Source organism: Anopheles nili, chromosome 3 (assembly GCF_943737925.1).
Source record: "Anopheles nili chromosome 3, idAnoNiliSN_F5_01, whole genome shotgun sequence".
Taxonomy (NCBI): Eukaryota; Metazoa; Arthropoda; class Insecta; order Diptera; family Culicidae; genus Anopheles; species Anopheles nili.
The window spans coordinates 17,885,471-17,912,200 of record NC_071292.1 but is presented as its reverse complement, the minus strand read 5'-3'; the positions used below and the strand labels follow the sequence as shown (position 1 = coordinate 17,912,200).

Genomic DNA, 26,730 nt, shown 5'->3' with positions numbered 1-26,730 from the left:
AGTGAGCCCAAAACAAAAGGGTTAAACGGCACCGTTCGGGAAAATCGGCCCATCTTAGCCAATCAGAGCGCGCACCTCCCCGCCTTTTTTTTATACGTGGGGATGGGATCCACCCCCGAAATGGGGTGTTTGGGTTGGGGGTGGGCGAGAAAGACCGAACCCCAGGAAGACGAGCGAAGACGAAACACCGAAGAGCTACATCAGTCTGGGTGGATCAACCTCCCCAACGGAATGGGGGTTGATTTTCCCCCATCGGTTTCTCTGATGGTTCTCCTCCTTCCAATGAACGAAGGAAACGAGCGCTTTCTCGTAAACAACCCGCGGGTGTGTGACGACAGCGATCGCTCTAACCCGTTCAATGGTTTTTGGCGCCCGTACCAGGATCGCAGCCCCTGCCCGGTAAACCTTGACGGGGTTTTTCTCTTTCGCGGTACGTTTATCCGACCGGCACGTTGCGTCCCGCGTGTTTTCCAACGTTGGCGAACGTCGCAGCTGAGCAGCTGAATCGCGTAAATCTGCTACAGCCCGACGGGAATCGTAGCGAATGGTTTCCAGCATCGATCCTAGTGGCTTGGAGAAATATGGGAGCGCGTTTTTAAAACCGTACTTTTGTGTGTGTCGAAAGTAGTACCCCAATTCATCAGGGCTCCAGCACACCCAGCCGGACGACCCGGCGCATTCGTTTTGCTGGCCACACCTACACGCGAAACACACACACACGCGCGCGGACACCCCCGCGAGCACGTGGTTTGGCTCGAGAACAACGTTGGCAAACAACAAGCGTGGCGCTCTCGTTCTACCCAGCGAACGGAGAATGTTCGAACCTTCGTGCGCGCTTCCTTCTCCCGGTTCTGGCTGAAGTTCAAGACAAATTTTCCCCATCCCCACGAACATCCCATCGTCGTTGGGGGGTTGTTCTCATGCCCCACTCCACGCCAACGCAAGGGGAAAATACAGGTTGATCAAGGCGAAACGATACCACGCCGTCAGCACGCAGCAGAGGGTGAACGTTGGGTTCAGTTTCGTGGAGAATTTTCCCAACCCACCCCCCACTGGAAAAGTGTCCTAACAGAGAGGATGGGGGGTGGTGGCTTTTGCGGGGCTTTTCTTGATTGGTTCGGGCCCGGATTGGCAAAAAAAACGGACCGGTTGCTTCGGGGATGAAAGTGAAGAGAAAATCGTCGTGCCGTTGGAAAATCGCGAGCTGTGGTGGCACCTGTCTTTGTCGAGCGCGAGCGTCGGTAATTAGGATAGGTGTTTGCCGCCGCGCGTTTCGTTTTTCCCGGGTTGCGAGGGGGGGGGGGGGCGTGGGATGGAAAATTGTGTCTAATCGGTGGTACGAGATTGTGTTGCGTTAGGCGCGCTCGGAGAAGATTAGAGAACGCACGGTTCGAGGCCAGCCAATGAGAGATTGTTTTGTGAAGGAAAGGATGTTTGAGAGTTGGACGGATATGGTACGCGGGAAAATTGCGCGTGTGAAAAGCCCGTTGGAAGGAGAATGTAAATTGCGTGAGACAATGGCAGCGTAGTCGAGTTCAAGGTTGAAGAAGGTTGTCTAGAAAAAAAAAGGCTGAAGGATTCCAGGATGATTGAGCATTTACCTTAGTATCAGGCATCGATTGCAATCGATTAAAATGAAATGAAAACGGATATTATTGCACTTTATGAAGAAGCGAACAATTTAGAGCCATTCGAAACACCACGATCGTTGAGAAACTCAGCTTCTTATCACCCCCGGTTGAACAAAACGGCAACACGGCGCCTCGGGAAGGCGTTACCAAACGAAACTCAATTACCGTGAGCCCTGCGGAGAGGAGAGGGTGTAGGCCCTTTTTTAGCGACTCGGCCTATGTCTGTGTTCGACAAATCAAATCAATACCGGGCTCTCGAGAGCTCTGTATGCTGAGATGAAAACGACGCACAAGCTCCGCCTAACTAGTCGCCTTTTATTGCTGTTGCCCTTGTTTAAACTCGCTGGCATCCGGGAAAAGGGCAACCGTGACGGAAAGTGTTAGAAACGTCGGTGTAATGATTATACGAGTCGATCGACATCGACAAGAAACATATTATAATGATAAAATTGTAAGCAAACAACTATGTACTTTTTGGATGGAGATATATGATAATAAAAGACACAGAAAAGTAATAAGCAACTCTTTTGCCTGCGCAACGAAAGAAAATGAAATGAAAAACGAAAGAAAATGAAAACGAAATGAAAGAAAATGAATTGAAAAAAGGAAAGAAACCGTAAAATAAATCTATTGAAAATTCTCCCAATGTAAAATAAATTAAATAATTGCAAATTGAATCCTTATTTAGTGTTTTATTTTCGTACTATTGTTTGAAATGGTTTACACAACAAATGGTGTGCATTGTTGTTTGGTGCATAAAGCCCTTTTCTCTCCTGTTTGGAATGCACATTTCGTTCGTTAAACGTCCCTTGACGCCACCGTTCCCTAACGTGCAGCGACAGTTTGGATCACAGAAACATCCCTCTTTTCGCGCTCGTCATTTCCACGAACCCTTCTGCAGCTGGAGGAGGACCCCCAGCAACCCACCCCCACTTCCGGTGTGGCAAGTTCGTTCGCTTCCGCTCTAACCTGCCACCATGACGGGCGTTACCGGGCCGGCATTTTCATCCAACCGGTCGCCTTCGTTTCATTAGCGAATTTTCTCTGCCAATTTTGTGGACCAACCCCCTTCCCAAAACCGTGTGGGGCCCAACCAGGGGTGTGGGGGATGCTTCCAAACCGAAACGCATATCCTGTTGCACCGCACACACACACACACACACGCACGCACACACCCCATCTGGTGGGAGGAGTGGGTGCCAATTTTCAAACAACACACCCACAAAATCTCTTCGCAACCCATCCCCGAAATTGGCGCGACCCCAATGGGTTTGCGTGGCTAAAAGGGCCCCCGATGGCCACCGTACCTGGCCCTTTTTCCACTCCCTACAACCCCCTCTATCACACGACACCACCTCTAACGAACGGCGGAAAATCACGCCACCGGAATCGCGCGATTACCGAAACGCTGTCGCAAAAACCCAGCTTTTCCGCGGATTAAACGCACCCCCGAGGGGGTGGCGTGGGATGGAGGGGTCGGGAAAGGGGTTCGGGGGAACCGCGAGACATCGAGGATGGCTGGGTTTTCCCTGTGGGACGAGTCACGGCCGCGGATTCGCCACACGCGACGAAAATACGCACCGAATCCGGTCCAAGACGGTGACGATCCACACCACGCCCCGGGAACGCGCTGCAAATTTGAACGAAGTTGTCTTTAGTTAACCACGCCGTTTTTACTAGGGTCGCAGGAAACCATGGAGGTAACAGCACAGCTCGGCTGACGGCACGAGCCGAGCGTAACCCTTAGATGCGTAGGCAGGCGAACCAAGTTCAATATCATTATTTAGTGCTTATCGATTGCGCATGATGATGTGTTTTTTGTATTTTGGTAGGTTTGGCATGAATTATTATACTATTTGAAGTACATTAAACATTTTTTAAAAAATATTTATACCTTTTTTTGTCCATATTTTTTTCAATACGTAATTAAACGAGCGAATTTTTAACCCACAATGCACGCAAAGCTATTATTTGTCATATGAAAGCATCAAAAGTATGCCACAATGTCGAAAAAGTGTTACATTTTAATTTTTTATGATAATTATTTACATTTTATCTGGTACCAGCTGAGCAACGCAAAATTGGTTGGCACCCAAGGGTTACCCACCCATACCACCGCACATCGGCTGCCGTTCGGCTCGGCTTTTTCAGCTGGAAGGCGGTACGGTTTCGCCTGTCTCATTCACTCTCAGCGGCTTGCTCGCTCACTCTCGCACGTACTCACTCGTTCGCGCGCCATTCGCTCAGCCTATCCTTTTCTCGCTCACCACAGAGACCGTGCGCGTGCTGTTATTATCATTGCCGTCGCCGTTTATATTTCATCGCAGCAGGCGGCTGGTTCGCCGGCATTGGGTCTTCCCTTTTCTTTTCTCTTCCGCTGGATCTGCCCGTGGGCCTGGTTTCTCGGACCATAACACCACACCTTCCCATTTTGGAGCGGCTTTAATGGATCGTGGTGGGGGAGAGAGAACGTTAGAATGTTGTGGGCACGCGAGCCACGACCATAAAAAAAGCGGTGTGATTGCCAGACGCCATGTAAATGGAATGGACTATTTTAGAACCCCCGTTCGGTGGGCTTTGTAAGGGCTTCTCTATCGAAATGAAGAGGGCAAAAGCACCCACACGCAGTCAGCGTTACATGGCACGCGGCAACAGGTGGGTTTGGTAGTGCGTGTTGTAAATAGGCTGTTAATTTAGCCCACCCCCCTTTTGGTTTGGCGTAGAACAGGCTCGCACAGCCTACGGGAAAATTCTCTAAACCTCTGCGGAAGCCCTGCGTTTCGACATCCGCACAGGGGCGTACCCATCGAGGGCAGCGTGTGCGAACAACTCCTCGCCAGACCGGGAAACCCGAACGATAGCGGGCACCCGGGCCGACGCACAATTAAATTAAGGGTTGTGGCCGTATTTTCCCACCCCCTTTTTTTTCTCTCGCACGGGTGAATTTTTCCTTTTCCCGGTGGGTGGGTGAGGAGCCGCTCGTTCCACCGGTTTCGTTTTGCATTCGACCGAAAATGCACGAGCGCCGCGTAGTTTTGTTGCGGGCGGAGGTTTTTCTTCGCAAACAGGGAGAATATGATGGCGAATTGGGTGGTGGTGACCCTCCCACCTTCTCCCCCTCTCCCACGAGAAGCCGTATCGTCGCCGACGCCGCCATCGCCTTCTTGTGCCCGCCCGTAAGGGGCAGGGCACTACTGGCCTGAAAATCGCACCGGGGCGAGTCCCCGTTCGCGCCCTGCCCCAAGCGCGAAGCGAGCCATTTTCAGAACACGGTGTGTGGCCACACACACGCGCCCGCCGAGACCGGCGATGACGACGACAGCCGGCGTTGGCCTCCGGTAATATGTGGGCGTGTATCGAAAGGCGCAACGATCAAATTGAGGCAGTCCCACTTTGGGTTTTGCCGGTACCAGGATCGCAGCACGGATAGCAGGCGCCCGCTCGGTCGTTCTGGGTAGCGCTTGTGCTCTTGCGCGCACACGCAGCTGTGGTTGGTTGGTGCCAAAAACCCCTAGCGCGGTGAAAATGAGCACGGTGGGGGTTTTGTTTTATTAAAATTTTAACAATAAGGAAATTATTTTTTTTTATGCAACAAAATGTGTGTGCCTTTAGAGCTATTTCGTATTCAGCGTGCTTGCGTTTTGCTATTTAAAATTCTCACGGGCAAATAAAGTTTAGCACAAATTGTTGCAAAAAAACTTATAAATCAGGCTAACCGGGTCAGCCCGGGATAAGGCTTTCAGCGGCTGTTGGGAGGAAATGCCTTTCAGCTTACATATAACTAAACCAATCTTCGCCATACGGCCTTGGATAAATAATAATAATAATAAGTTAGGCACTATTCATAGCCTACTAAAGTTGTTTATTGTCGTTTTGCTTTTATTTAAAAAATCATTAAATTAACACGAATTTTAATTTGATGTTTTGTAAAAAAATAAATGAAACCAAAATGAATGTGTTTTTTCTTTTATTTTACTAATAAAAATGTGTAGCATTAGTTACATTCTACCAGCCGGCAGGAGGCATCGCCCCTTCGCACAGCTTATACCATCTGCTTCCCAAACGGATCGGTCCATTTTTTTTTGCTACGGCGTTTACATCACGCATATTGTACAGTGGCAATGTGGCAATGAGCGAAAGAACAGCCAAGCAGACACCCTTCTCGTGCTCGTATCCAATAATAGATAGACGCATGAGATGTATAGTGAGCAAAAGGGAGAGACCAAACGCAGGAACACATGGTCCTTATGCGCGCCATACAAAGTATCAAGCACTGCGAACCATCGCGACGTCACGTGCCACGGGTTTTCCTGCGCATGATCCGCACCCGAGATTTTCCACCCATGCAACCGGCGGGAAACCCGCGCGTCTTTTTCCATCCCTTACCCCGAGATGTCCTGGCCACGGCGTAGGACCGGCGTGCTACCCACAACACGGCATGAGCGCCGGGCCGTAAAGGAATCGGTGGAAAATTCTCTCACGCTCGGTTCCGACATACGCGCGGCCCAAGCGACCGATTTTCCCGACAAATCGAGCGACAATCGGTGGAAAAATCGACCGAACGGTCCGTGAAACGGTGCGAGTTTTCCACCGGCGAGTTTTCCATCAGTCAATAGCTTTCCGTTAAATGCTACCAACCGAGCAGGATCGGCAGGAGTAAACCCCGAGGGCCCGGGAGTTTTTCCCACCCCTCGATGACGCCGTCAGGATCAACAAGTGTCCGCACCGTCAAGCTGGTTGGAGGGGTTGGTTATTTTTAGGGCCACACGAACCGAGTACCAGCGGCCGGGATTTCTGACTCGCAGGCCCCTTCTTTTTGGTGCGCATGGGCACGAATTTGACACCGCGACACGCACGAAAGAGGGGTGCACACCAAGGGCTGGCTGGCCCGCGTCGTGTCGGTCCCTTCGCCGATCGGCACAACCAAAGGACATGCGCCGTGGCGTCCATGTACTCCAGCGTTGGTTTTAATGCCACTGTCATCCCATCTCGTTCGCTCGCGGAGTCCCTTTTCTCGCTAGTCGCATCGTACGGAGGGAGACGAAAAATCAAGCAACCAAGAGTGAGTGAAAGCGAGACAGAGAGACGTCACGCAAAAGGCACAATATTTAAAGTATAAACTTTTTTTATGGTTATTACGCGTGCTCTACTATAAACCGAACTGCGTTTTTATGGGTTTCTTTTTTTTTTGCTCACCCGTCTGCGCTAACGTTCTTCCTCGGCCTACTGAGATCCGTTTTCCCAGTGACGTTTAACGACGTCCCTTTATGGGGTGGTTTTAAAAAAAAATGTGAACATAATAGCGCTGGTTGTTCGCTTAATTTCGATATTTTACTCGCTTATTCGCAAGCAATAAAACCTAGTTCGTTGCGTTATTACCATCCCCCCCCACGGTAGGGCCCCGTGGCTACTATCGCACGTCGAGTTCGTGGAAATTCAACCACCACGGACCGTCGGATGATTCGTCCTTTTTGTGTTTTTTGTTTTGCTTTTCACCCAAACCGACCGGTGGCCTTCACCGTGGCACACCAATTGTAGTGCGGTCTACTAGGCTAGCATGGCCACGCGAAAGGTACGCGATATCGTGGCGGAAAAATCGAAACGTACCGAGAAGATGAACCAACCGAGCGAACAACGCGCTACGTCGCTTTCCCGGCGGCTCCTTACGGGGGAAAAACATCGTCCCGTTTTTCCGACCTCCCTCCGAACTCTGACCAGCACGGAGGGAGGGTACCAGCGTTGGGTGACTTTTTGCGCCGATGACCGAAATTTATCTCACTTCCTCCCTCCCCCCCCCCCTCCTGTCGACACAAACAACTCCTCTCCACCCTCACTCATCGACACCGACCACGGTCGAAGGGCCACCCGCAAGAGAGTGGGCAGTTTTCCCCGGCAAAGACGAAACCGGCGCAGATCGAAGCCGATGTCTTCGGGCGGTGAAGTTTTCCTTTTGCACCGGCCGGGATCGATACGCAAACTCCTTGGCAGGGGGCCGAAGACTTTCTGCCCGACCGAAAGCCACCCACAGCTGCCGAAGACCGAAGGACCAAACGCCCGAACCACCCTCTGACGGGTGGACAGCTTGGAGAGAGACATTTTCCGTTCCGGTTTCGCTGCCCGAGATGCACAAGGGTGGGTTTTCTTTTCCTTCGTAAGAGAGCCCTTTGCATTGGAATGTGTGTTTGTGGAAAAGTGACTTTTTTTTTGCTCAACGCCTTACGCGCTTATTTTGGTATGCTTTAAAAGAGGTTTAAGACAATTCATAATAAATTTTCTTTCATGGAATGGGAGGATATTTTTTTGCTTGATAAACAGTCAAAAAGTCAACGACCTGTTATGGCACCTATTATTCAAGTGCATGTAGAACGAAAAAGAAATTTTCCAACTCCATTCTCACCCACCGTTTTTCCACCAACAGTTCGTATGCATTTTTCTCCCAAACAACGGAAAGCATTACACAGAAACGTGGGTTTTCCCGCTCGGCGGAAAACCCCGTGTGAGACAGAAAATCAGCGAGTGAGAAAGAAATAAGCAGCGGAGAAAAATACAAATCCCTCTCATAGCCACACATAGACAGCCAACACCGCTTGCATTTCCCTTTCGCCGTTAGAAACCCAATCCAGCGTTTTACGAGCCGTTTTCCACGATTCTGCTCGTTCGCTGCAGGGACTGTCTAACGGCCCGTGCGCCACAGAAATGGGAGGAAAACACATACAAAAAAATCCCCACCTAAACAAAGCAACCAAAGCAAACGAGCACAATCGCGCGCGCGCGCGAGAGAGAGAGAGCAAGAGATTGTGTTAGAAAAGTGCGGCAATCTGATGATGCGCCTGGAAGCGGAAAACCACCCCAATCCGCTATTCCCGGGTCACCCCGAGCATCCCATTTTCCACGTGCCGTCCCTTTCGCACCCACGCAAACCATTCGACGCTATTTCGTCGTCACCTTTCGGGAGCACCGTTGCGTGCTGCTGGTTTCCTGTTAGAAATACACCATGCGTCATTTTGACTGACGTAACGCTTGGCAGCTATCAATCTTTCCGGGACGGGGTGGTTGGCTTCCCAGCACCATCAACGCGCCATTGTCACGTGAAGGTACCACCGGAAAGGGGGTGTGAGTTGAGCGCGGTGAGCGATAATCACACCACCATCAACGCCATCAACGCCATCAATCGGCATCAACCAACGCGCGCCACCGAGGGGTGTACCACTACTGCTGGTTGAACATGGCAAAAAAGAAGGGCAACGGCAACAACGAGGAGAGAGAAAAAAAAAAGGCAACTGCACCCCCCGAATGGTCGCCTATTAATCGCCCTCCCTTTGCTGCGGCTGCTGCACAGCTGATGGCTAAACGATGATGACTGTCGTGCCTGTGTGCGCTTGCGACCGTGTGTGGTGGGGTGGTGGATAATTGAGCATCATTAATCGTGCGGCGTTTTCTTCGGACCCTGTTATCGCATCATCGCAAATCGATCGTTCTGTGTGGTGGATCGAGCCGTCTCTCGACCCAGGCCCATGCTGCAGCAAGCAGGAGAACGACATCATGGGCCAGAGAGAGAGAGAGAGAGTGAGAGTGCGAACGAGCGCGTGAATGAGATGGGTGAGCTCGAATGTGCAGTGAAGCCGTTAGGCGGGAGCAAATGTTCATCAGCAGCATGCGCGCCTGGTAGGACAGTCACATGAATGTTTCCATGTGACGGCGGTACGCGCGTGACGCAACCACGTGGCGACCTTGGCGTGTGTCGTGTTGCCTTTTGCCGCTGTATCGCAGACACAGCTGGTGGTGTAGGGCACCGTCTGCTGATGGGCATTTTTTTTAAAAGTGTGAGACAAGAGAACGGAACGCATCGTTCGTTTGCCCATCGTTGGGACGCCTGCAGGAGGTCTCGTGGAATGCGAATGAGAAAGTAGAATGAATAAATGAAAACATGTGCATTTAGCCGGTCCACACGCATGTGTTGCCCTGCTCACTCGAACACCACAGCACAGGACGGCATAAAGGGAAGATTTATAGACGAAACCGTGTGTGCTACAATTTACTAGCAGGGGTGCATAACAAACGCTGCAACGCTACGCTGAGCTGCGTTCTTTTATTTTCTTTCCGCGAGACTTGTTTTCTCCTTCACAGTTCTTTTCCACGCCTTAAGTTTTTTTCGTCTTTTATGGGTTCTGCTGGTTCGGATAGTTCCACGGTTGAATTTCGCCCGACGCAAACAGGTTGAAAATAAGATTGGTTATGTTGAGGACGGCAAACGCGATCCAAAACACGACTCGCCACTCTTCTAACGTTTGCTGGAATTTTAAAACAACATTTCAGATTAGCATGCGTGTGATGGTGGAGTGAAGTTTGTTAAAAATGCGCCTAATAAAAAACCTATTACAAGCAAAAAGATGCCTGAATAAAATAACGTTGCTGTTGTGCGGATTGCATACTTTACAGCGCAAAACAATCACGATGCATTTTTGGTGCATCGATGGATTCTTTTTTTAAATAAACCTTTTTTTGGATGCAAAACAAAACGAAACATGATTCATCGAATAGTTTACTCACATTTGGAGTAAGAAGTCCAGCCAAATAAGGTGTAACAATGCCTGCAAATAGAGAATAGAACCAGCGTCATCATGAACCACAGGTTTATCCACAGGTGGCCATTTCCCAACTCACCCGTAATGGCACCGATTCCATTGACCATTCCCATAAGCACACCAGCAAAATTAGGACTAAGATCGTTCGTATTCACCTTCACACCGGGATAAAACCCTCCCAGGAACGTAACGCACAACGCAAAGTACGTCACCACCATCACCTTATCTTCGCCCGTGTAAGATGCCGCCATCATGAACAACGCCGGAAAGAGCGACCCAAGCGTGGTCCAAAATTTACGTGCATTCGTTCTCGACAAGCACTGCTTTTTAATCTGCATATCGCAGATCCATCCACCAGCGATCGAGAACAACCACATGCTGAAGAACGGCGTGTACGTGACGAGCCCATTATCGCTCACCGAAATGCGCAGGATGCTCTTCATGTACTTTGGCAGATCGGTGATGATTAGATACGTGCCCCAATCGTGCCCGATTTGACCCGCAATCAGGCCCCACAACGGGCAGGATGTGAAAATCCTACGCCACGGGATCGGATACGTGTGCATGCTTTTCCGGCTTTCGGCCAGCTGGGCCACCAACTCGGACCGTTCCTCCTCGCTGATGTACGGATGCGTTTCGGGACTTTCGAACCCAATGAACAGCCAAAACACGTACCACACGATGGCGAGTATGCCCCAGATGTAGAACGTCGTTCGCCAGGTGTTGTGTGCTTCGATAAAATACCCAGTTCCAATGCCACCAACCAATGCACCGATCTGACACCCGCTGAAGATAAACGACCCGTAAAAACCGCGTTGGGACGCCGGAATCCAGTGAGCAACGAGGGCACTAAGCACCGGGAAAGTGGCCCCTTCACCAATGCCTTCAGCGACGCGGACTACGATCAACAACCACGAGCCACCGACATCGATCGCGAGTGGTGTCAGGATCGTAAGGATGCCCGTGATCAACACGCTCAACCCTAGCAGATGCTTGGAATATTTATCAGCAAAGAGAGCGCTCACGAAGTGCGAAATCGTGTAGCCCCAGTAGAACGCCGAAAGGATAATGCCCTGTTCGTGTTCGTCCCAATCGAAGTGGTCGTGGTCTGCCAGCGATACACCGGAAGCGGTATCGTTCCGGTCACCCGTCATCACCGTGATGGCCAGATGCAGACAGATTCGCATCGTGTACTGGTTGAAGATGGCGAAGAACGTCATCATAACGAGGATGTACTTTTTCGGGCAGAAGCACACTATAAATAGGGGTGTTAGTTGAATTAACCGATCGAATGCTGCAATCGAGTGAATGCGGAAATACTTACGCCCCGCCATGCAGGATTTGATGAGCTCCACCATCGTGGTGTCTTTGGGAAGGATTTCACGGCTGTAACTGACTGCCTTCTACAACGACAGTTGCTGCTATGAGCCGGATTGAATGTGCACTGCAGCGAGAGAAAGGCTTACTTAGATTGAATCGATCAAAAAAAAACGCCAACTAAAATGTCATCCAACCGACTGAACCATGTACAGGCAAGGCGATATTAAAAATTAACTCTTCTACTTTATTAGTTCATTTATGTAGAATTTTTTTAAAAATAAACTATCTTCCTCTGATCACTTCTAGCAGTTCTTTCTCATCGGTTCTTGCCGCACGTTGCAAACACCGCTCGTTTGTAGATTGAGGGCAACACACTTTCCAGCATCTGATCCTGCGATCTTCACATCGTAACGTTCTCTTGAACCCGTTTCAGTTCCTTGCTCGTACCTATCGTAAATTCTAGCGTGTATCCTAGCTGATAAGTGGTATAAATAGACTCAACAGAACAACAGCTTATCGTACTGGGGCATCGGGGAGGCGGGGGGATTAACCTACACGTTTCAGTAGAGCGAGTTGCGTGGCCTGACATTCGGATTAACTATTAATCCGGGCGACCGCACGGTGTCGTGCGTTTGTTAGGTTTTGTTCATACACTAAAACACATTGCAGTGATCCTTTTCCTGTTGTAAGTGCATCTTGGTGCTCTGTTTGCACTTCCGGTACGGAAGTTTTCGCGCTTCGAATGCATCACCACGGACCGTGCACCTTGAGCCTTTCACTGCTTAATGGCATCTTGAGATTGTAGGCTCTTCTTGGGCAACGCCGTATTGTCTCGCTCGTCGTGTGAATCGCCCGCCTCGACGGATTTGTTCATCAGATGGGGTGTGTTCCAGGGTTGCACCTCACCCGACGCCCAGAGGATGTACACCAAGTTGGTGACGTTGAAAATGGCAAACGAGATCCAGAACACGATGCGCCATTCGTCCAGGGCGTGCTAAAATGTGGAACGGAAATGGAAGCATGAGTCAGGAGGTGAGCAAAGAAGGTTTTGCGATATGGTTGGAATTTTTGGAATGTGTACAAATATTTAAATGTTGACTATTTAAACAAGCTATGTCGAAATTATGATAAGAGCCGACAAATGGCTGACTAATTTGACAACGATCGATCGACTGATATGTTATTCTACGCTCGCATCTATTATACAATGTTGAGGCGAATGATCATCTCATTGGTAAGCATAAAATACTCGCATAAGCGATTATAGCTTGAGATTTAGCAGTTTAATTTCTAAGTAAACAGTAGGTTCAACAGTTTGATGATTCTTCATGACAGATATAAAGATATATCGGGATTGCAAAAGAAATAAAGCTCTTTGACGTAAAACAAAATGAGTAATTTAAGCTTATACAAAACATGCAAACCAAAACGTATCGCACATTACGCAAATTTATGACCAATCTCCAACCACCGATGTCGTTGACTCATGCCAACCGGGGCGGAAACAATTTAAATCAACGACCACACCAAAAACCGACCCTCAAATGGCAACGAAACCGCAGCTCCATCAACTTCCGCTTCACGATACTTACGTTGGGTGTCATCACACCGACAACGTACGGTGCGATAATGCCGGTGATGGCACCGATGCCGTTGGTGATGGCCATCAACGTGCCGGCATAGTTCGGGCTCAGATCAAGCGGGTTCACCTTCATGCCCGGGTAGAACGTGCCCATGAGACCCATGGCGAAGGTGAACAGCATGACGACCACTGCCTTTTCGCATCCGGCGTACGATGCACCGACGATGAAGCAAGCAGGTCCAATCGAAGCTGTGGAGAAGTTCGCAGAAAAGCGATCGTTAGGAATCACTCCAGAACTGCGCCCAGAAATCGCTTTTTCTTACCGATAGTGGTGAAGATCTTTCGTCCAAACGTGATCGTCATGCGACCGGAAGTGATCAACCAATCACTCAGCACGCCAGTCGAAAGTGAGACGATCCACATGACCAGATACGGCAGTGAGGAGTACAGACCATTGTCCTTAATGGAGAATCGCAGCACATCGCTCATGTACTTCGGCAGATCGGTGACCATAATGAAGAAGCCCCAATCGTGACCAATTTGAGCGCATACCAGCGCCATCATCGGTACGCTCGTGAGGATATAACGCCAGGGCGTTGGTGGAAGTGTACGATCACGTTCCAGTGTTCCCAGTTCACGCTTCAGATACGCCTTTTCCTTCTCGCTAATGAATGGATGCGATTCCGGATCACTGTAGCACAGCAGGCTCTGAGAGGACGAGTCATCATTAGGCGAGGATCGGACTAACGAGCTTCCGAACACTTGTTATTTATACTTACGAAAATGACGAACCACAAAATGCCCATACCACCGAAGAAGTAAAACACCGACGACCATCCATCGATGTTGTGCAGCAACACGCCTGATAGGAGATTGCCCAAAATCGTACCGACCTGACCGCCTCCAAACACCAACGAACCGAGTTTACTGCGCTCTTTCGCCGGGATCCAAGTCGCCATAAGGGCACTAAGTGCCGGGAAAGTCGTTCCTTCGCCGAGTCCCATCAATACACGGATCACGATGAGTGCAGTCGAACCACCGAGCTCAACCGCCCATGGCGTGATCAAAGTAAAGATGGCCGTTGAAAGGATACCCAAACTGAGCGTCCATTTGCCGCCGAACTTCTCCGCCAGGATACCGCCCGGGATGTGCGTGATGACGTAGCCCCAGTAGAACGACGACAGGATGATGCCTTGTAGTTCCTCGTCCCAATCGAACTCGCCTCCGGTGAAGTCATCCGGGTTGGCACTGGAATCGATCGGGCAAACACCATCGTCTTCTTCTCCGCCACCGTGCGTTTTGTTCACCATCTCCGTGATCGCGATCGACAGCGAGATGCGCATGGTGTACGCGTTCATGATCGCCAGGAAGCCCATGATCGCCAGGATCACGCGCTGTGGGATGAGGAAAACTAATGCCAAGGGAAAATGAGACAGGTATTCCTCCAGAATGATGTAACAGTTCATGTTTCGTGTGTATGATTCTCATTCCTTCAGCTACCTTTAAGAGTTTATTTAATCTGTTTGCTTTACTATTTCGAAGCATTTTGCGTGCGCAAAAGGTACTACTATCGTGCGACTGTTTTGCCAATTTTCAACTACTTCACACACGCCAGATGCTGTCATCAACATCTCCAGCGTAGGTGACGAAAGTTAGTTCAACAAATTCACTCACGCAATCGTGCGTAAAAGGAACCTGTTCCCAGCTCGCGTGCGCTCTTTGTTCTTGAGCCAGTTTTTTGAATGATGTCTTCATTCCACTCTCGTTTCCCATTATGTGGTGTGTTAATTACTTGCGGCCACTCCGCGTAAGCGTGTTAACATTCGAGACAAACATTTGCGCAGGCAAACTTAAACGATAGTCTAACGCGAAGCTCAATACGATCGAACTGCAATCTAGTTTAATTTGCTGCTACCGATAAGGAAATGAAGCTAATTTGCTTCCAAGCGGGCAAACACCTCTCCACAGGTGTTTGATCATGTGTGAAAAACAAGGGGGTTTCTACTGCGCGTCTACTACAAGTCAATACGACCTTCACGGTTGAACGCACCGAGACTTGTTAACATCCGAGCGTTCGATTCGCAACGTCCTAATTTCGTGCTGCTCTCATATACATCTTTTATTTGCGGAATTAACAGCCCTCTTCCTCCAGTAACCCCAAAACAAACAGCTGTAAACCCCGGCCACTTGAATGTCATCTCAACTCCCCGCGACGTGTTCTAGAAACGGTTCGATTGCTGCCTATCAGTCTGCCCGCGATTGTATCTCGTGCCCAGCCAAGGTTGAACGGACTGAGAACGGTGATTCAATAAAACGTCTAGAAACGTGATATCAGCGATCGTTAATAAGTTGCATTTTCCCGTTCCCTTTCCTATTTTCCTTACCGCCTCGTTGGGAACCTCGTTGTGCCGTTGTGGAAAAGCACCGTCGCATGATCACCGTAGATCCGCGAGATTGTGCCTTTTTCTTCCCGTAAACCCGTATCAATCAAAACACGCATGGGAACCTGCGGAAAGCACAAATGCCCTTCGCTTTTTGAACGGTGTAACTGATTCAACCCACGCGCGGGAGGCTCTTTTGTGTAGGCAAAATTGCCGTTTAATATGCGATCGCCAGTCCAAGTGACATGTTGGAAAGATTCCAACGATCCCAAACTCAGATCCCTTCCCGCAATGCTCGGAATTGTGTGAGCTGGCTCGTGTAAAAAAATCACTACTCGCCCTGTCAGCTGTTGCCAGCAGAGAGGTAGAGTGGTCGTAAATTAATCGAAACGGAATCCATCAGCCCTTCGTGTCGGTGCCCATTGTATGCCCAGTGGAATCGGTTGCCCCCCTAGGAGGCGATACTGCCACATCAATCATGGATTCCACTAGAATCGGTATATCTCCCCTACCATAGCGCGGTTCCTTCGTATCAGGCTTAAAGTGCTTGTTAACAGTAGAAGCGCTCTAATCTGAGATAAGATTTCCACCACCTGTTCCGAGGCTTGTCCCGGGTGTGGTCTACACGGAGAAGCGAGCCATATCGCTACCAAACCCCGGAGAAGGGATTAATCAGACAGTTGGTTGAGTCAATCAGCCCGATCGCGCTTATCGGGCATCGTAATTCAATTACAGCACCGATTAAAACGTTAATAGCCGCGTGTTAGCAGCGATGTTCGTAGCAACAAATGGTTGGCACACTTCCAGATTTCCAGGCGACGAAATAAAACTCCACAGCACAGAATGTCAGACAGGAGAGCTTAACAAAAACCCCCGAAGCACGAAGAAAGGGGCAACAAAACAATGTGCCAGACCGCTTTCAATGCTAGCGATGCGCAAACAGACGCAAATATCCATAAAACGGGGCGATAATGTTCGATGAAGCTCGTGTTTTGGTATTTCCCCGGCAAGGGTAAACCGTACATTCCATCATTTCGGTTTTGCGCAATTTCGAAGCAAACATTGCAGCTTAATGAGCATCACGAGACCGCCAGTGGAATGAAGAGATCGTGCCCTTGAGCAAATAGAGTTGTCAGCCGGGAATTACCAACCAAAACCCGGATCGGACATCGCAAATCGCACATGGTGGACCACTCAAGCGGAACTGAAGAGTGTTTGATGAAGCGGAAAAACAAAAACCATAGGCGCACAAACCCACAACGATGTCATGAATACAGTGTCATGTTTCCTTTCGCTTCAAGTGGTGCTTATTTGCACGTTCATTACGCCGATAAGATTCAATGGGAGCAAATATTATCGGGCACCACTCGAGTAATGGGCGTGAGGGGTCAAGGCAGTCTTGTAGAGGCGAAGATCATCCCTCGATGGCCACTTGAGAATGCCATCCCTGCCCTAAAAATGTATCCTGTGGCCATGATTGATCGGTTATCGCTGGAATTCGAAGCATTCCGTAGGTGGCACAGTTGTATTTGCTGCTGCAAATAGCTATTTTTCCGATTTTTCAATTGCATATATCTCGTTTTGGACTATTTTTGATTTTTGTTTTTTAGTTCAGAATTTACCAGTTCACTGGAAAACGTTTGAATTGGTTTTTTTTTATTTTGCTTTTAGATGAAATTATCTTAAAATTATCTTCATTACGTGCAGCTAAATTATTCAACAACAAATCTAGCCCACACAATACGCTATTGTTGTATAAAACGCGTGCGGCCGTATTGTATTGTGTTTCAGCGATTTACATCGATATTAAATCTATTTATAGTTCTCATTTTGGTGCTTTTTCCTCGCACAGGAAAAGCACCTTTAATCTGGCTCACTCTGGCATGGATTTTGCACCCAAATCAACGCGCACAAAAAAATCACCGTGATCATAAACAGCGCGGGCTATTTTCTGTTATCATGCCCGTAGTTTCATGGTAGCAAAACACCCCCCCCAGTTGATGATGGGGTGGCCGATAGATGGTCGCCATAAATCAACTCAGACAGTGCTTGACTTCGATTGTTGTGCTCGTTGCAAAACCTGCTACGTAGAAAATTATTTTGCGATCTATGACAATTCCCTCAATTAGGGAACACGCTCATTTTCTCCAGCCTGATTGGAGGTGGTATTCACGCGAGAAACCCCAAAAAGGCAAACGGAAAAGCACTCTCGATGCAGCTATCGTACCCTTGACCATCCTACGACGGTCGATTGCAAAACCCCCAAACAAAGGCGCGCAACCTTGTTGAATTTTTCGTACGTTTTACTGCTTCCTGCTTAGGTGCGTTGCATTTTCGGAAATGGCGTTTTCCTCTTCCGAAGCCCCAGGAGACGCGATTTCACGCAAGAAAGGCGCTCCTTCGCAATGGCGTCAGCATGATAACGAGTTTCCTAATGCCAGACCCTGAACTTGCCGGTTCCACTGCGCTTTATGCTCCAACGACCACCGGCCACTGTGTCAGTGGATCGTGCATGTTTCGTGCCCAATTTTCCATTGTTCGTGGGGGGTTGAAACCCCACGCCGGGTCGAATGTTGTCGACACGCCACCGGCAGGTGAAACGCATCGTAGGGAGAACGCCACCTTTATGGAGTCCCTTTGCAAGAAACTGTGCGTTTAAAATCGAAAGTGAAACCGTCTGCAAACGTACCACCGAGACGCAGGAAGAATGGGACAAGTTACGACTCGGGGAAAACAATCGACGTGCGTGTGCTTTCTTTTTTGTTTCGGATCGGTGATCATTGTGTTTGCAGCACGTGCAATCGACTGCTCCACATCCGTGATCCCCGAGAGCCGTCTGGGAAGGGATGATTCATGCTAACGGAAGCGCCAATTTTACGGGGCGATTGGTTACGGTGTGGAAAAAATCAAACAACACATCAGAGTAGCCAATAGGTTGGATTATGGTGAGGGATATTATTCACACAAGCTCACAGCAGGCGTTGCATCAACGGTTCTCAGATAGACACTTTTAATTATGGCTGATAGATAGACCCGCTCTATTGACGACTGGCTGTCGATCTGACACGTAGCGAGTACTTCCTTCTGTGATGTAATGCATTTAAATGTTGTATTTTTCCGCGTAGTACGCTGAGAAAAGTGTGCTAATTTTTTCCCTCTCACCTGTTACGACAGCCAGCCGTGGGGAAAATTCAATCAAAGCTTATCGCGAATGTTTTGCCCATTAATATTTGAACCATGTATTAATGGTTCAAAATCGCTAATCTAAATTGAAGTAAAAAATAAAGCTCTCTTATCGTCGCTTTTTCACATGGAAGTAATTTCTAGGCCAATTTGTTCGGCTAGTCATGGTCAATTTTCAATTTTAAAGCCAAAAACAAAACGAAAAATGCGACCACTCAGTGCACTTGATCATTTGCATGGGATCGCTCGATTTCATTCGATCCGGCTCGAACAATTCCACCCACCAGCGAAGGTGCTTTATCAACCGGCCAAACTGATCGCAAACATCAAACCGCAAACCGTGTGGCCTGAGATGGCATGACGGCACCGTTTTGGTATGCCATTGTATACAACCATTAAAAAGCGGCAGCAGAAGTAGCAAACGCAGTAGAGGAAAAAAAGCTAGGCAATGGCACATAATAATAAAAAAAAAAAGCCACACAAACACACCGCACTCGCGATGCACGTGATTCATGTACGACATTTTTCGTTATTTTTTGTTTTGTCTCGCAACCACCCACGGCGGCCTTTTGATCGTTTCCCCCAAACTCAGCCCGATCATCGATGACAAAAAGGCCCTCTTTTTTACCCACCTTAACAGCGGCTAATGTGAACTAACCGAACAGACGAAATAGCGGCTTCAACAAAAAAAAATGTACACAAATTGCAACGTGTGTTTGGGAAATCGATCGCGTTTGTGGCGCTGCTTGAATGGGAGTTTTTCATCCACCAAACCCGACTGGCAGCTGACAAAACAAACAACCGACGTGTACGGGTTGTACGGTACGATTCCACTGGCTCAAGTTTAATCATGTAGCAAGCGATCGCGATGGTGGAAAAAGCTCAACATCGAGTGGACTGGGCAATAATTATAATGCTAATCAACAAAATGGGCCATTTTGTGATCGTACAACCCGCCCAAGGGTCACGCCCGCGTACAAACCGTTTCGACACGCGATCTTAACTGATTTTCCCCCTTAATGACACCACACGCGGGCATAAGAAGACGCGATTTTAGCTTTCAGCGTACGTATCGTTGCATGTGCATCTCGGTGAATTTTCACGACACCTCATGGATGGCAGCGTGCGTGCAATCACGTGCTATTGGATGCTTGCACCAAACGCCCACATGTAGGGGGACCACCCAAGGGGGAACATTTTATATTAAAGTAAAAAAAACTAACGCACGATCATCGGACGAGCTATGTGTGGTATGTGAGCATTAGCATCAAAAATGCGCACCATCCAACGACACAAAAACCTCATCAGTGTGGTGCCATCCCGGTCGAGGTCGGGTTTATCGTCGCGAATTTGTGCACCCCCCCCCCCCTTTCGAGAGGGTGGAGAAGAAAAAAAAACCGGTCATCAAAGCGACCGCGAGCCGCGTTGCCGACATCGTTTTATGCTCGTTGCATCGCATTTCGCGCTCTGCTCACTTGCACCTTCACGCACGGATGGATGACATTGACCGATCGAACCGATCGGTGTTGGCAGAAACCCCCGTGTGCGCCATTTTCATTTTCATCTGTTCCTCCCACACACAAACACACACACACGCACACACAAATCCCCAATTTCACTTCGCATGGTTTCGTTGACCTACGAAAAGGTCCCACTCGGGTGCTACTCACATCTGGATAACCGCTGCTGCCAGCCGGAACTATACATGATGGCGGCTTTTCCGTGGCACTTTCCGTTGCGTGACAAAAGTAAAGAAAATCGTCGCAAACACGACCGCTAGTTCACCGAACGTGAGGGTGGGCCAGGTCACGACTTTCGCTGGCCGTTTTTGGGTCCACCTCAACACGCACTACACCACACTCGCACGCACTGTCCTTCCGGTTTTCCCTCGCTCGAGAGGGCGACCACAAGAATGGGGTCAATCGAAGCAAAACTTTCGCCCTCTTTTGTCCACGCGCCCGGCACGAGCTGATGCACTTGCTTAGACCCGAGAGACCCCTGACTCAAAGCTCACTTATCGCCCCAAAACCTTGCATGCACCCGCGCGGGTGTTTGGTGTTTTCCGGTTGGTAGGGTGAATTTTCCACGGTACTCGGGTCGGAGGATGGAGGGGGGGGGGGGGGGGGAAGAGGAAAAGAAAACCTGCGCCCGATCGGTGTACGAGAGGCTGCCCGTTTGGCGCGATTGTTCGACCGGGGACGTTCGCGAACCGATTGAACCGCTCGGCGCGACCGGAACGCTCATAAATAATTGTCCGCGCACCTGAGCGTCCGCCATTGTATCGCGTATCAGGTGCGGTTGGCGGTTGGCGTGCTTATCGGTGTGTGTGTGTGTGTGGGTGGGCGTAGTGGGGGTAGCCCTGTCGGTTGGAGTTGGGAGGCTTATCGAGCTACTACCACCAACTGGCCGTAGTACACCTTCGAGGAGTTTGACTCTCTTGCGTATGGTTGCGTAGCCGGTTCAGACCACAGGCGTCGAAACGAGGGAGCCAAGCCAGAATGGCAGAGGGACGATGCGATATAATAGCCAGTTTAAATGCAGTTTGAGCATTCTCGGCTCGATTTTGGTGTGAAATGAAGCCATCGATGCACTTGAACAAAATAAAAAAGCTTGTTTGTCTACAATGTAAATTTTTGGTGGATGAAAAAAATGAGCTTTTTTTATTTCTTTTTTGTTTCTATTATTTTTATAATTTTCAATTCATGTACATCATGTCCAGCATGCCCTCTAATACATCTAATAATTTAAATCATTATAAAAACCTCTTCTTCTCGTGAGCATTTGTCGAACTTTGCTAACGTCACGAAAGCATTCATTATCTAAGAATGCTGGGCAATTAAAAAAACCGGGGTGCTAAATTTTCCAACTAACCACTTCAAAACACACAGAAGTGTCACAGAGCGTGGACAAACTTAAAAAAAGCCCTCTTAAAAACGACCCATTCAACCGTAAGCAACAGCGCTTATCCTGCGCCTACTTGATGCTGACGTATGCAGGACTTATCTCCAGCCAGTCGGCGTCCGCGATCTTCCGATCTCCCGAACAGATTCCTTGTATTGCACGATACCCTGTGTTTTCCCCCGCAAACCCCAGCGGGAAAACACGCTTTTTGAGGCACAAGCACATCATATGACCTTGCGCAAAGAGGAAAAGAACTGCAACTCAATTATGGCAGGTCATTCGGCCATTGATAAACCCCGACGACGCAGCGATACGTGCGGTCTATCTCCTGCTCCTAGTCCTGCATTCCGCGTCCTATCACGACGCGCCTAATCCCATAAATCAATCACACCGCTCGGTTTGCTCATGTCCTCACAGATCGATGGCCACCTCCGGGTGTCCTATACAACCCGAATTGCATGCAGAAACGACCCCCGGTGATCGATAATTGTAATAATCGGTCAACAGTTGGCATTGGCAGCCAGATAGCGGGCGCCATCCGGAACGAGCACCTTTTGATCTAAATTAATTTTATGCCAAGTGTTTACGAACCGCCAATTGATAACGCGCGTGATGTGTGAGAAGCTTTGGGACGGGTTTGTGCGCCTTTTATGGCGGGTGTGGCTCAACACAATGTTACTATCCGGCTTTGGCCTTAGGTTTTACGCCATTTTCCGGGAAATTGTCTGCTGAAGATCCCAGCAAAAGTGCCACCACTTTGAAGAGGAACACCCAGAAACCCACTTTAAACGCTACAACAAACACCTACTGACCTATTGTCGAGTGTACTACAGCTTCCTCGCTGTGGAAGCTCGAGTTATTGTCACCGTCACCTCCGTGGCTCACTGTGCCAATGATAAACACCCCCTAATTAGACCAACATCGTCGATACGCGGGGCCACGCTTTTTTCGTTCCGGTGTGATAGAAAGGTTGTTATATAAAAAAAATTAAAAGAAACTAAAATAATATAATAAAGATCATGCCTGGTAAAGAGCCAGGCGCATGAGGGATTGTGATATGATAATTCGCTGGGCGCATCCTTCAACTCGCTCGGAAACTAGTTGCTTGTTTGCCTCCCAAACATGTGGGCGGAAAGTTTTTCCCCCGCTCGAATAGATTAGGCGGGAAAAAACTGAACGAAACTAGTTTCAACCGTTGCCGAACATGTTTTGGTTGGTTTGCTAAACAGTTGATGGTTCGAGAGTTGATTTTAAGGCAAAAAATCACACAAATGTCATTAACCATCGTCGAGTGCAATCAAAGATCATATTTGGAGTATTAGTAAAGATTAGGGCGACAATTTACCTCCGAGTTTATCTGAAATGGGCAAATTAATGCAGCCACTTTGGGATTTAATATATTCCGAAATCAAATGAAACCAGTCGAACCAATATCACGGGCAGTAGGCAGCCTTATCGCAACACGTAATAAAATCGATTGTGTCCAACTTCGATCACAAGCAGGTCTCTCTGCACGCGCTCGAAGACTTATGAATGGATTATAAACGACAGCGCATGATAAGCGTATCTGATGCCCGCAGCCAGATAGCATTGGCAAAAGAAGGTGCCTATCTGTTTAAGAAAGGAAGACGTACACCCACCGTGTCCTTCCACGCTTTTGAGGGCATAAATCAGGGGATGACAGTACAAGTTCAAGATTTAAATAGAGAAAAAACAGCCCGTCCGGATTGACACATAACCAAGCAAGCTGTGGAACGCCACCAGAAGCAGGAACAACACACAATTCCCTATTGTATGTGTCGATAGCGAGAGATAAGACAATGAGCCTGGCGAGCCTTGTGTCTCGGTTGAAGCAGAGATGAGATGATGCGGACGGACTTATCACGGAGTCTGCTACGAACTTGAAGAAGGAAGAACCCGGTCACCTACAAGCGATCGAGATCTCCGTTGGTGGGATATTTCACAGGTTTCTCCACGCGATAACGCTCCTATCGAGGGGGTAGTTTTTAGCCCTGAGTGAGGTCGATGTTGCAACGCAGAAAGATGATTCGTCAACTGAAAGATGTAGACGAATCTAGCGAGGTTTGTATGATCAATCAATGTCCCGTACCATGCGCATCCACCAAAAGATGAGTAGGGAGCCTTAAATTTCAACTCCTCGTTTCGAGAGGCAAGTGAAACATTTGCTAACCCAATTATTATCCAATATTCAGCGGTCGCAACTCGAAATTAAATTGCACACAAAACGGTACACACAACCTGCAAACCTAAAGTCGTGCAAAGGGAGTATTGACCGTTGAAACAAGTCACCTCGCAGCAACTTCCAGGTACGTGCTCCGAAAGCCTATTTCATGGCTGCTAAGCATGGCTATTTTTAGCATTCGCATCGACCCCGAGCTCAGACGAACATAAAAAACAGCTGACCAACATAAATTTTACAATCAAAGTAGCCTTGCAGTTTGCGATACATGGTGTGGGTCACTGTATCCGACAGTTGGCATTGGCCGTCGGTTACAATGGGTTAAAAAATGTACGGCGAAGCACAGGCAAACGCATTAAGAAGAAGAAACGAAATGCATTTAAGAATATTTTTCTATTTTTTTTGCTTAAAAACCTAAAAAATTATCATAAGCAAACATTTTTATGTTTTTTCAATAACTATGTTAGTAAATTTAAAATGCAATCAATTGTACGTAAAAATGATCTAAATTTGTGCAATAAAACCCACGCTCTTTATATCAGCTTCATATATCCTTTTATCGTAATAAATTTAAAACAAAAGAACAAAAGCAAACAATAACACAAACACAAATGTGTACCAAAACTCTGCAATGTTGCATCGACTCCCGCGTTCGTGGCCCAAAAGACCACTTCAAACAGCCAGCAGGTTTTGTCTTCAAAATCGCTTCAAAGTTTCCTTTCCGAGAGAACAGCGTTTTCCACCGTCCATAGACGACATTCCTGCGCATGGAAGCGCCCCCCAAACAAGTGCCACCAAACAATAGGACAAACGTGAAACACCGACCCTTCCCCGGTTCCTTCTCCGTGTCCCGACCACCACCGCCGAGAGAACAAATCTGTCCCCTGGCGCACCGTCCGCACCAGGGGGAAAAGGCCGGGTCCGAAAAGCCGTTTGATGTTAATGAAAACGGAATGAAATTAATTTGCCCGCACAAGAAGACACCACGCACTTCAAAGGCGCTCTGTGGCGGGCGTGTTCCTTTGATATTTTCACTTCAAAGATGAACGCGCCCGGTTGGTACCAGGGTCGCACGGTTCTCGGGAGGATTCACCCGGACTCGGGAAGTTTAGAAGCGCACGATGTGCGGGACCATTTACCGGTGATAGGCAGAGGGGGGGGGGGGGAAGGATGGAGAGCGAGGCGCCGGGCCAGACAGATGAGGATCCTTTGGCCGGGTAGCCGGGAGGATGATTTTTGTCTGAAGAGTCCTTAAGAGATACCACCAACGAGGCGCACGGGGACAATCGCCCTGCGAGAAGAGAAGTGAAATAAAAAAGGGAAAATGCAGATAATGACGAAAGCTGTACGGGGGAGGGAAAGGAGGGAGGGTGCGGGCAGAGAAGAATGAAATAAAAAACCCTACACACACACACACACACACACACCATGGCCTCACAGAAATAGGATGTGGTTCAAGTGCGTCCCCCAATCTCCCCGTTCGCAAACATTCGCACAACAAAACTGCTCGCAAAAGAGGGGCGGATTTTTGTTTTGTCCTACAACCGATTTTTGATGTCTGACGCACCGGAAGATGCCTTCCGGAAGCCACCACACCCGCCACCCACGGTAGGGTTGTTTAATTCTGACCACATCGCAACACGAGCGCGCCTGTTCTTCCTTCACGACTAGGTCAACAGCACAGATCAATGTTGCAAGTGGTGGGTCGCGTTTCAGCACAACCGGACACGTGCGTGACAGCGACCAGCTGCTGCGCTTTCGTCATGCAAATGAGACCGCCAGTGTTTGAAGCAAATAAAAATAAACACTAAACAACGTGCTTCAGTGGACGGCGTGGCGTCCTGTTCTGGCCTGGAGCGGTGAACAGCGACATACTAATCAGTTGCGCCCGTGCACTACGTCAAGTTGACAAACGGCCAATAACGAACGCACTAATAATGCATATTGTTAATGGCGCCGGTTGCGAACGGTCGATTGCCTCTTCGTATTGGAGGCTATCCACCTTTAACGGCGCCTGTGGAGCAGGACTCGAGAAAAGCAGTAGACCAACCGAAGATCATCGAACATCCTCGACATATAGCGAGATGAGACGATTTGTAGTTGACCTATTAGTAAGACGTTCTTTTTTATTGCTAATCGAACTGACTAACGACAATAAGGATAATAAGGAACCATCTACCACGGCCGAGAGTCGCCTTTCGAAGGAAAGCAAGAAAGGTGTAAAAATACTAATACATTATACCGTTCATGTGTGTGATTGTTTTAGAATCCATCCACACTCGTGGATGGTTTCCTAGGCTTATCAGCTTTTCAAACGATTACGCTGGAATGTGGAATACAATTACCTCTCGAGAGCCATTCCAAACCCGGATGGCGATATGCCGGTTCCGTTTCCTCGTGCTCCACTTCCGGCTTGTCCCCACCAAACCCCGCTGGCAATAGTTCCTTCCGCGCAAGCAACGGTTGCCTCTCACCGGAGGGACCGGCTAGATTTACGTTAAACATTCTCACAGAATAGCGAACCGACACCAACCGCGCATTACGACAACCGATCCGGACGTGAAAGTGCTTCGCTACTGAGCGAAAGGAGGCTGCTGCTCGCTTGTCTTAAAATAAGCGATCGTTTGCTCGCGCCTTGAAGCAGCCCCAAGCCCTGGCGGCGTAAATTGACTGTGTGATTAACTGATAACGCACGGTTAGGCTTTGCTTCATCCCGCCCCGGGAAGAGCTCATTTGACAGTTCTGAACCGAATCGTCCTTCAGCGGCACACATTGTAGTGACCAACGGCCTCGTTTCCTAGTTGCGCGATAACGCATGGAGAAAGTTCTTACGGGTCTGACAAATACAGCCTCTTCGCATTAGACGAATGATTAGGCAAATAGAAAGGCAGTAATGTGATGAGCGAAACGCGTGTGTTGTTTTTGAAATGGCGCACCTGCTAACGGC

The 26,730-nt window shown here is 48.8% G+C and overlaps 2 protein-coding genes across 3 annotated transcripts; both read right to left on the bottom strand.

The window, feature by feature from the left end:
• Positions 1–9,790: 9,790 nt before the first annotated feature.
• Positions 9,791–11,574, bottom strand: LOC128723815 (sialin-like). The gene is made up of 4 exons (XM_053817580.1): positions 11,541–11,574; positions 10,296–11,471; positions 10,182–10,222; positions 9,791–9,922 (listed from the first exon to the last, which is right to left on the bottom strand). Exons 1-4 carry the CDS (start codon positions 11,572–11,574, stop codon positions 9,791–9,793), a joined length of 1,383 nt encoding a protein of 460 aa, XP_053673555.1.
• A 185-nt stretch (positions 11,575–11,759) lies between these two features.
• Positions 11,760–26,288, bottom strand: LOC128722984 (putative inorganic phosphate cotransporter). Of its 2 annotated transcripts, none has more exons than XM_053816684.1 (5): positions 26,129–26,288; positions 13,898–14,529; positions 13,442–13,826; positions 13,129–13,367; positions 11,760–12,530 (listed from the first exon to the last, which is right to left on the bottom strand). In XM_053816684.1, the coding sequence occupies exons 1-5, from the start codon at positions 26,286–26,288 to the stop codon at positions 12,312–12,314; spliced, it is 1,635 nt and encodes a 544-aa protein (XP_053672659.1). In that variant the 3' UTR covers positions 11,760–12,311. The 2 variants fall into 2 exon arrangements, with proteins under 2 accessions (XP_053672659.1, XP_053672661.1); XM_053816686.1 differs by lacking the exon at positions 26,129–26,288 and adding an exon at positions 20,353–20,761.
• Between the last annotated feature and the right edge of the window lie 442 nt (positions 26,289–26,730).

Bases quoted from the DNA above. Each gene is read 5' to 3' on its own strand.
- LOC128723815 (XM_053817580.1), bottom strand. From the start codon at position 11,574: ATGGTGGAGCTCATCAAATCCTGCATGGCGGGGC. The intron at 11,472-11,540 runs GTAAGTATTTCC...CCCTATTTATAG, and splicing joins CAAATCCTGCATGGCGGGGC to TGTGCTTCTGCCCGAAAAAG. The intron at 10,223-10,295 runs GTGAGTTGGGAA...CTCTATTTGCAG, and splicing joins TGGAATCGGTGCCATTACGG to GCATTGTTACACCTTATTTG.
- LOC128722984 (XM_053816684.1), bottom strand. From the start codon at position 26,288: ATGTTTAACGTAAATCTAGCCGGTCCCTCCGGTGAGAGGCAACCGTTG. The intron at 13,827-13,897 runs GTAAGTATAAAT...TCGTCCTCTCAG, and splicing joins TTTTGTGGTTCGTCATTTTC to AGCCTGCTGTGCTACAGTGA. The intron at 13,368-13,441 runs GTAAGAAAAAGC...ACTTCTCCACAG, and splicing joins AAAGATCTTCACCACTATCG to CTTCGATTGGACCTGCTTGC.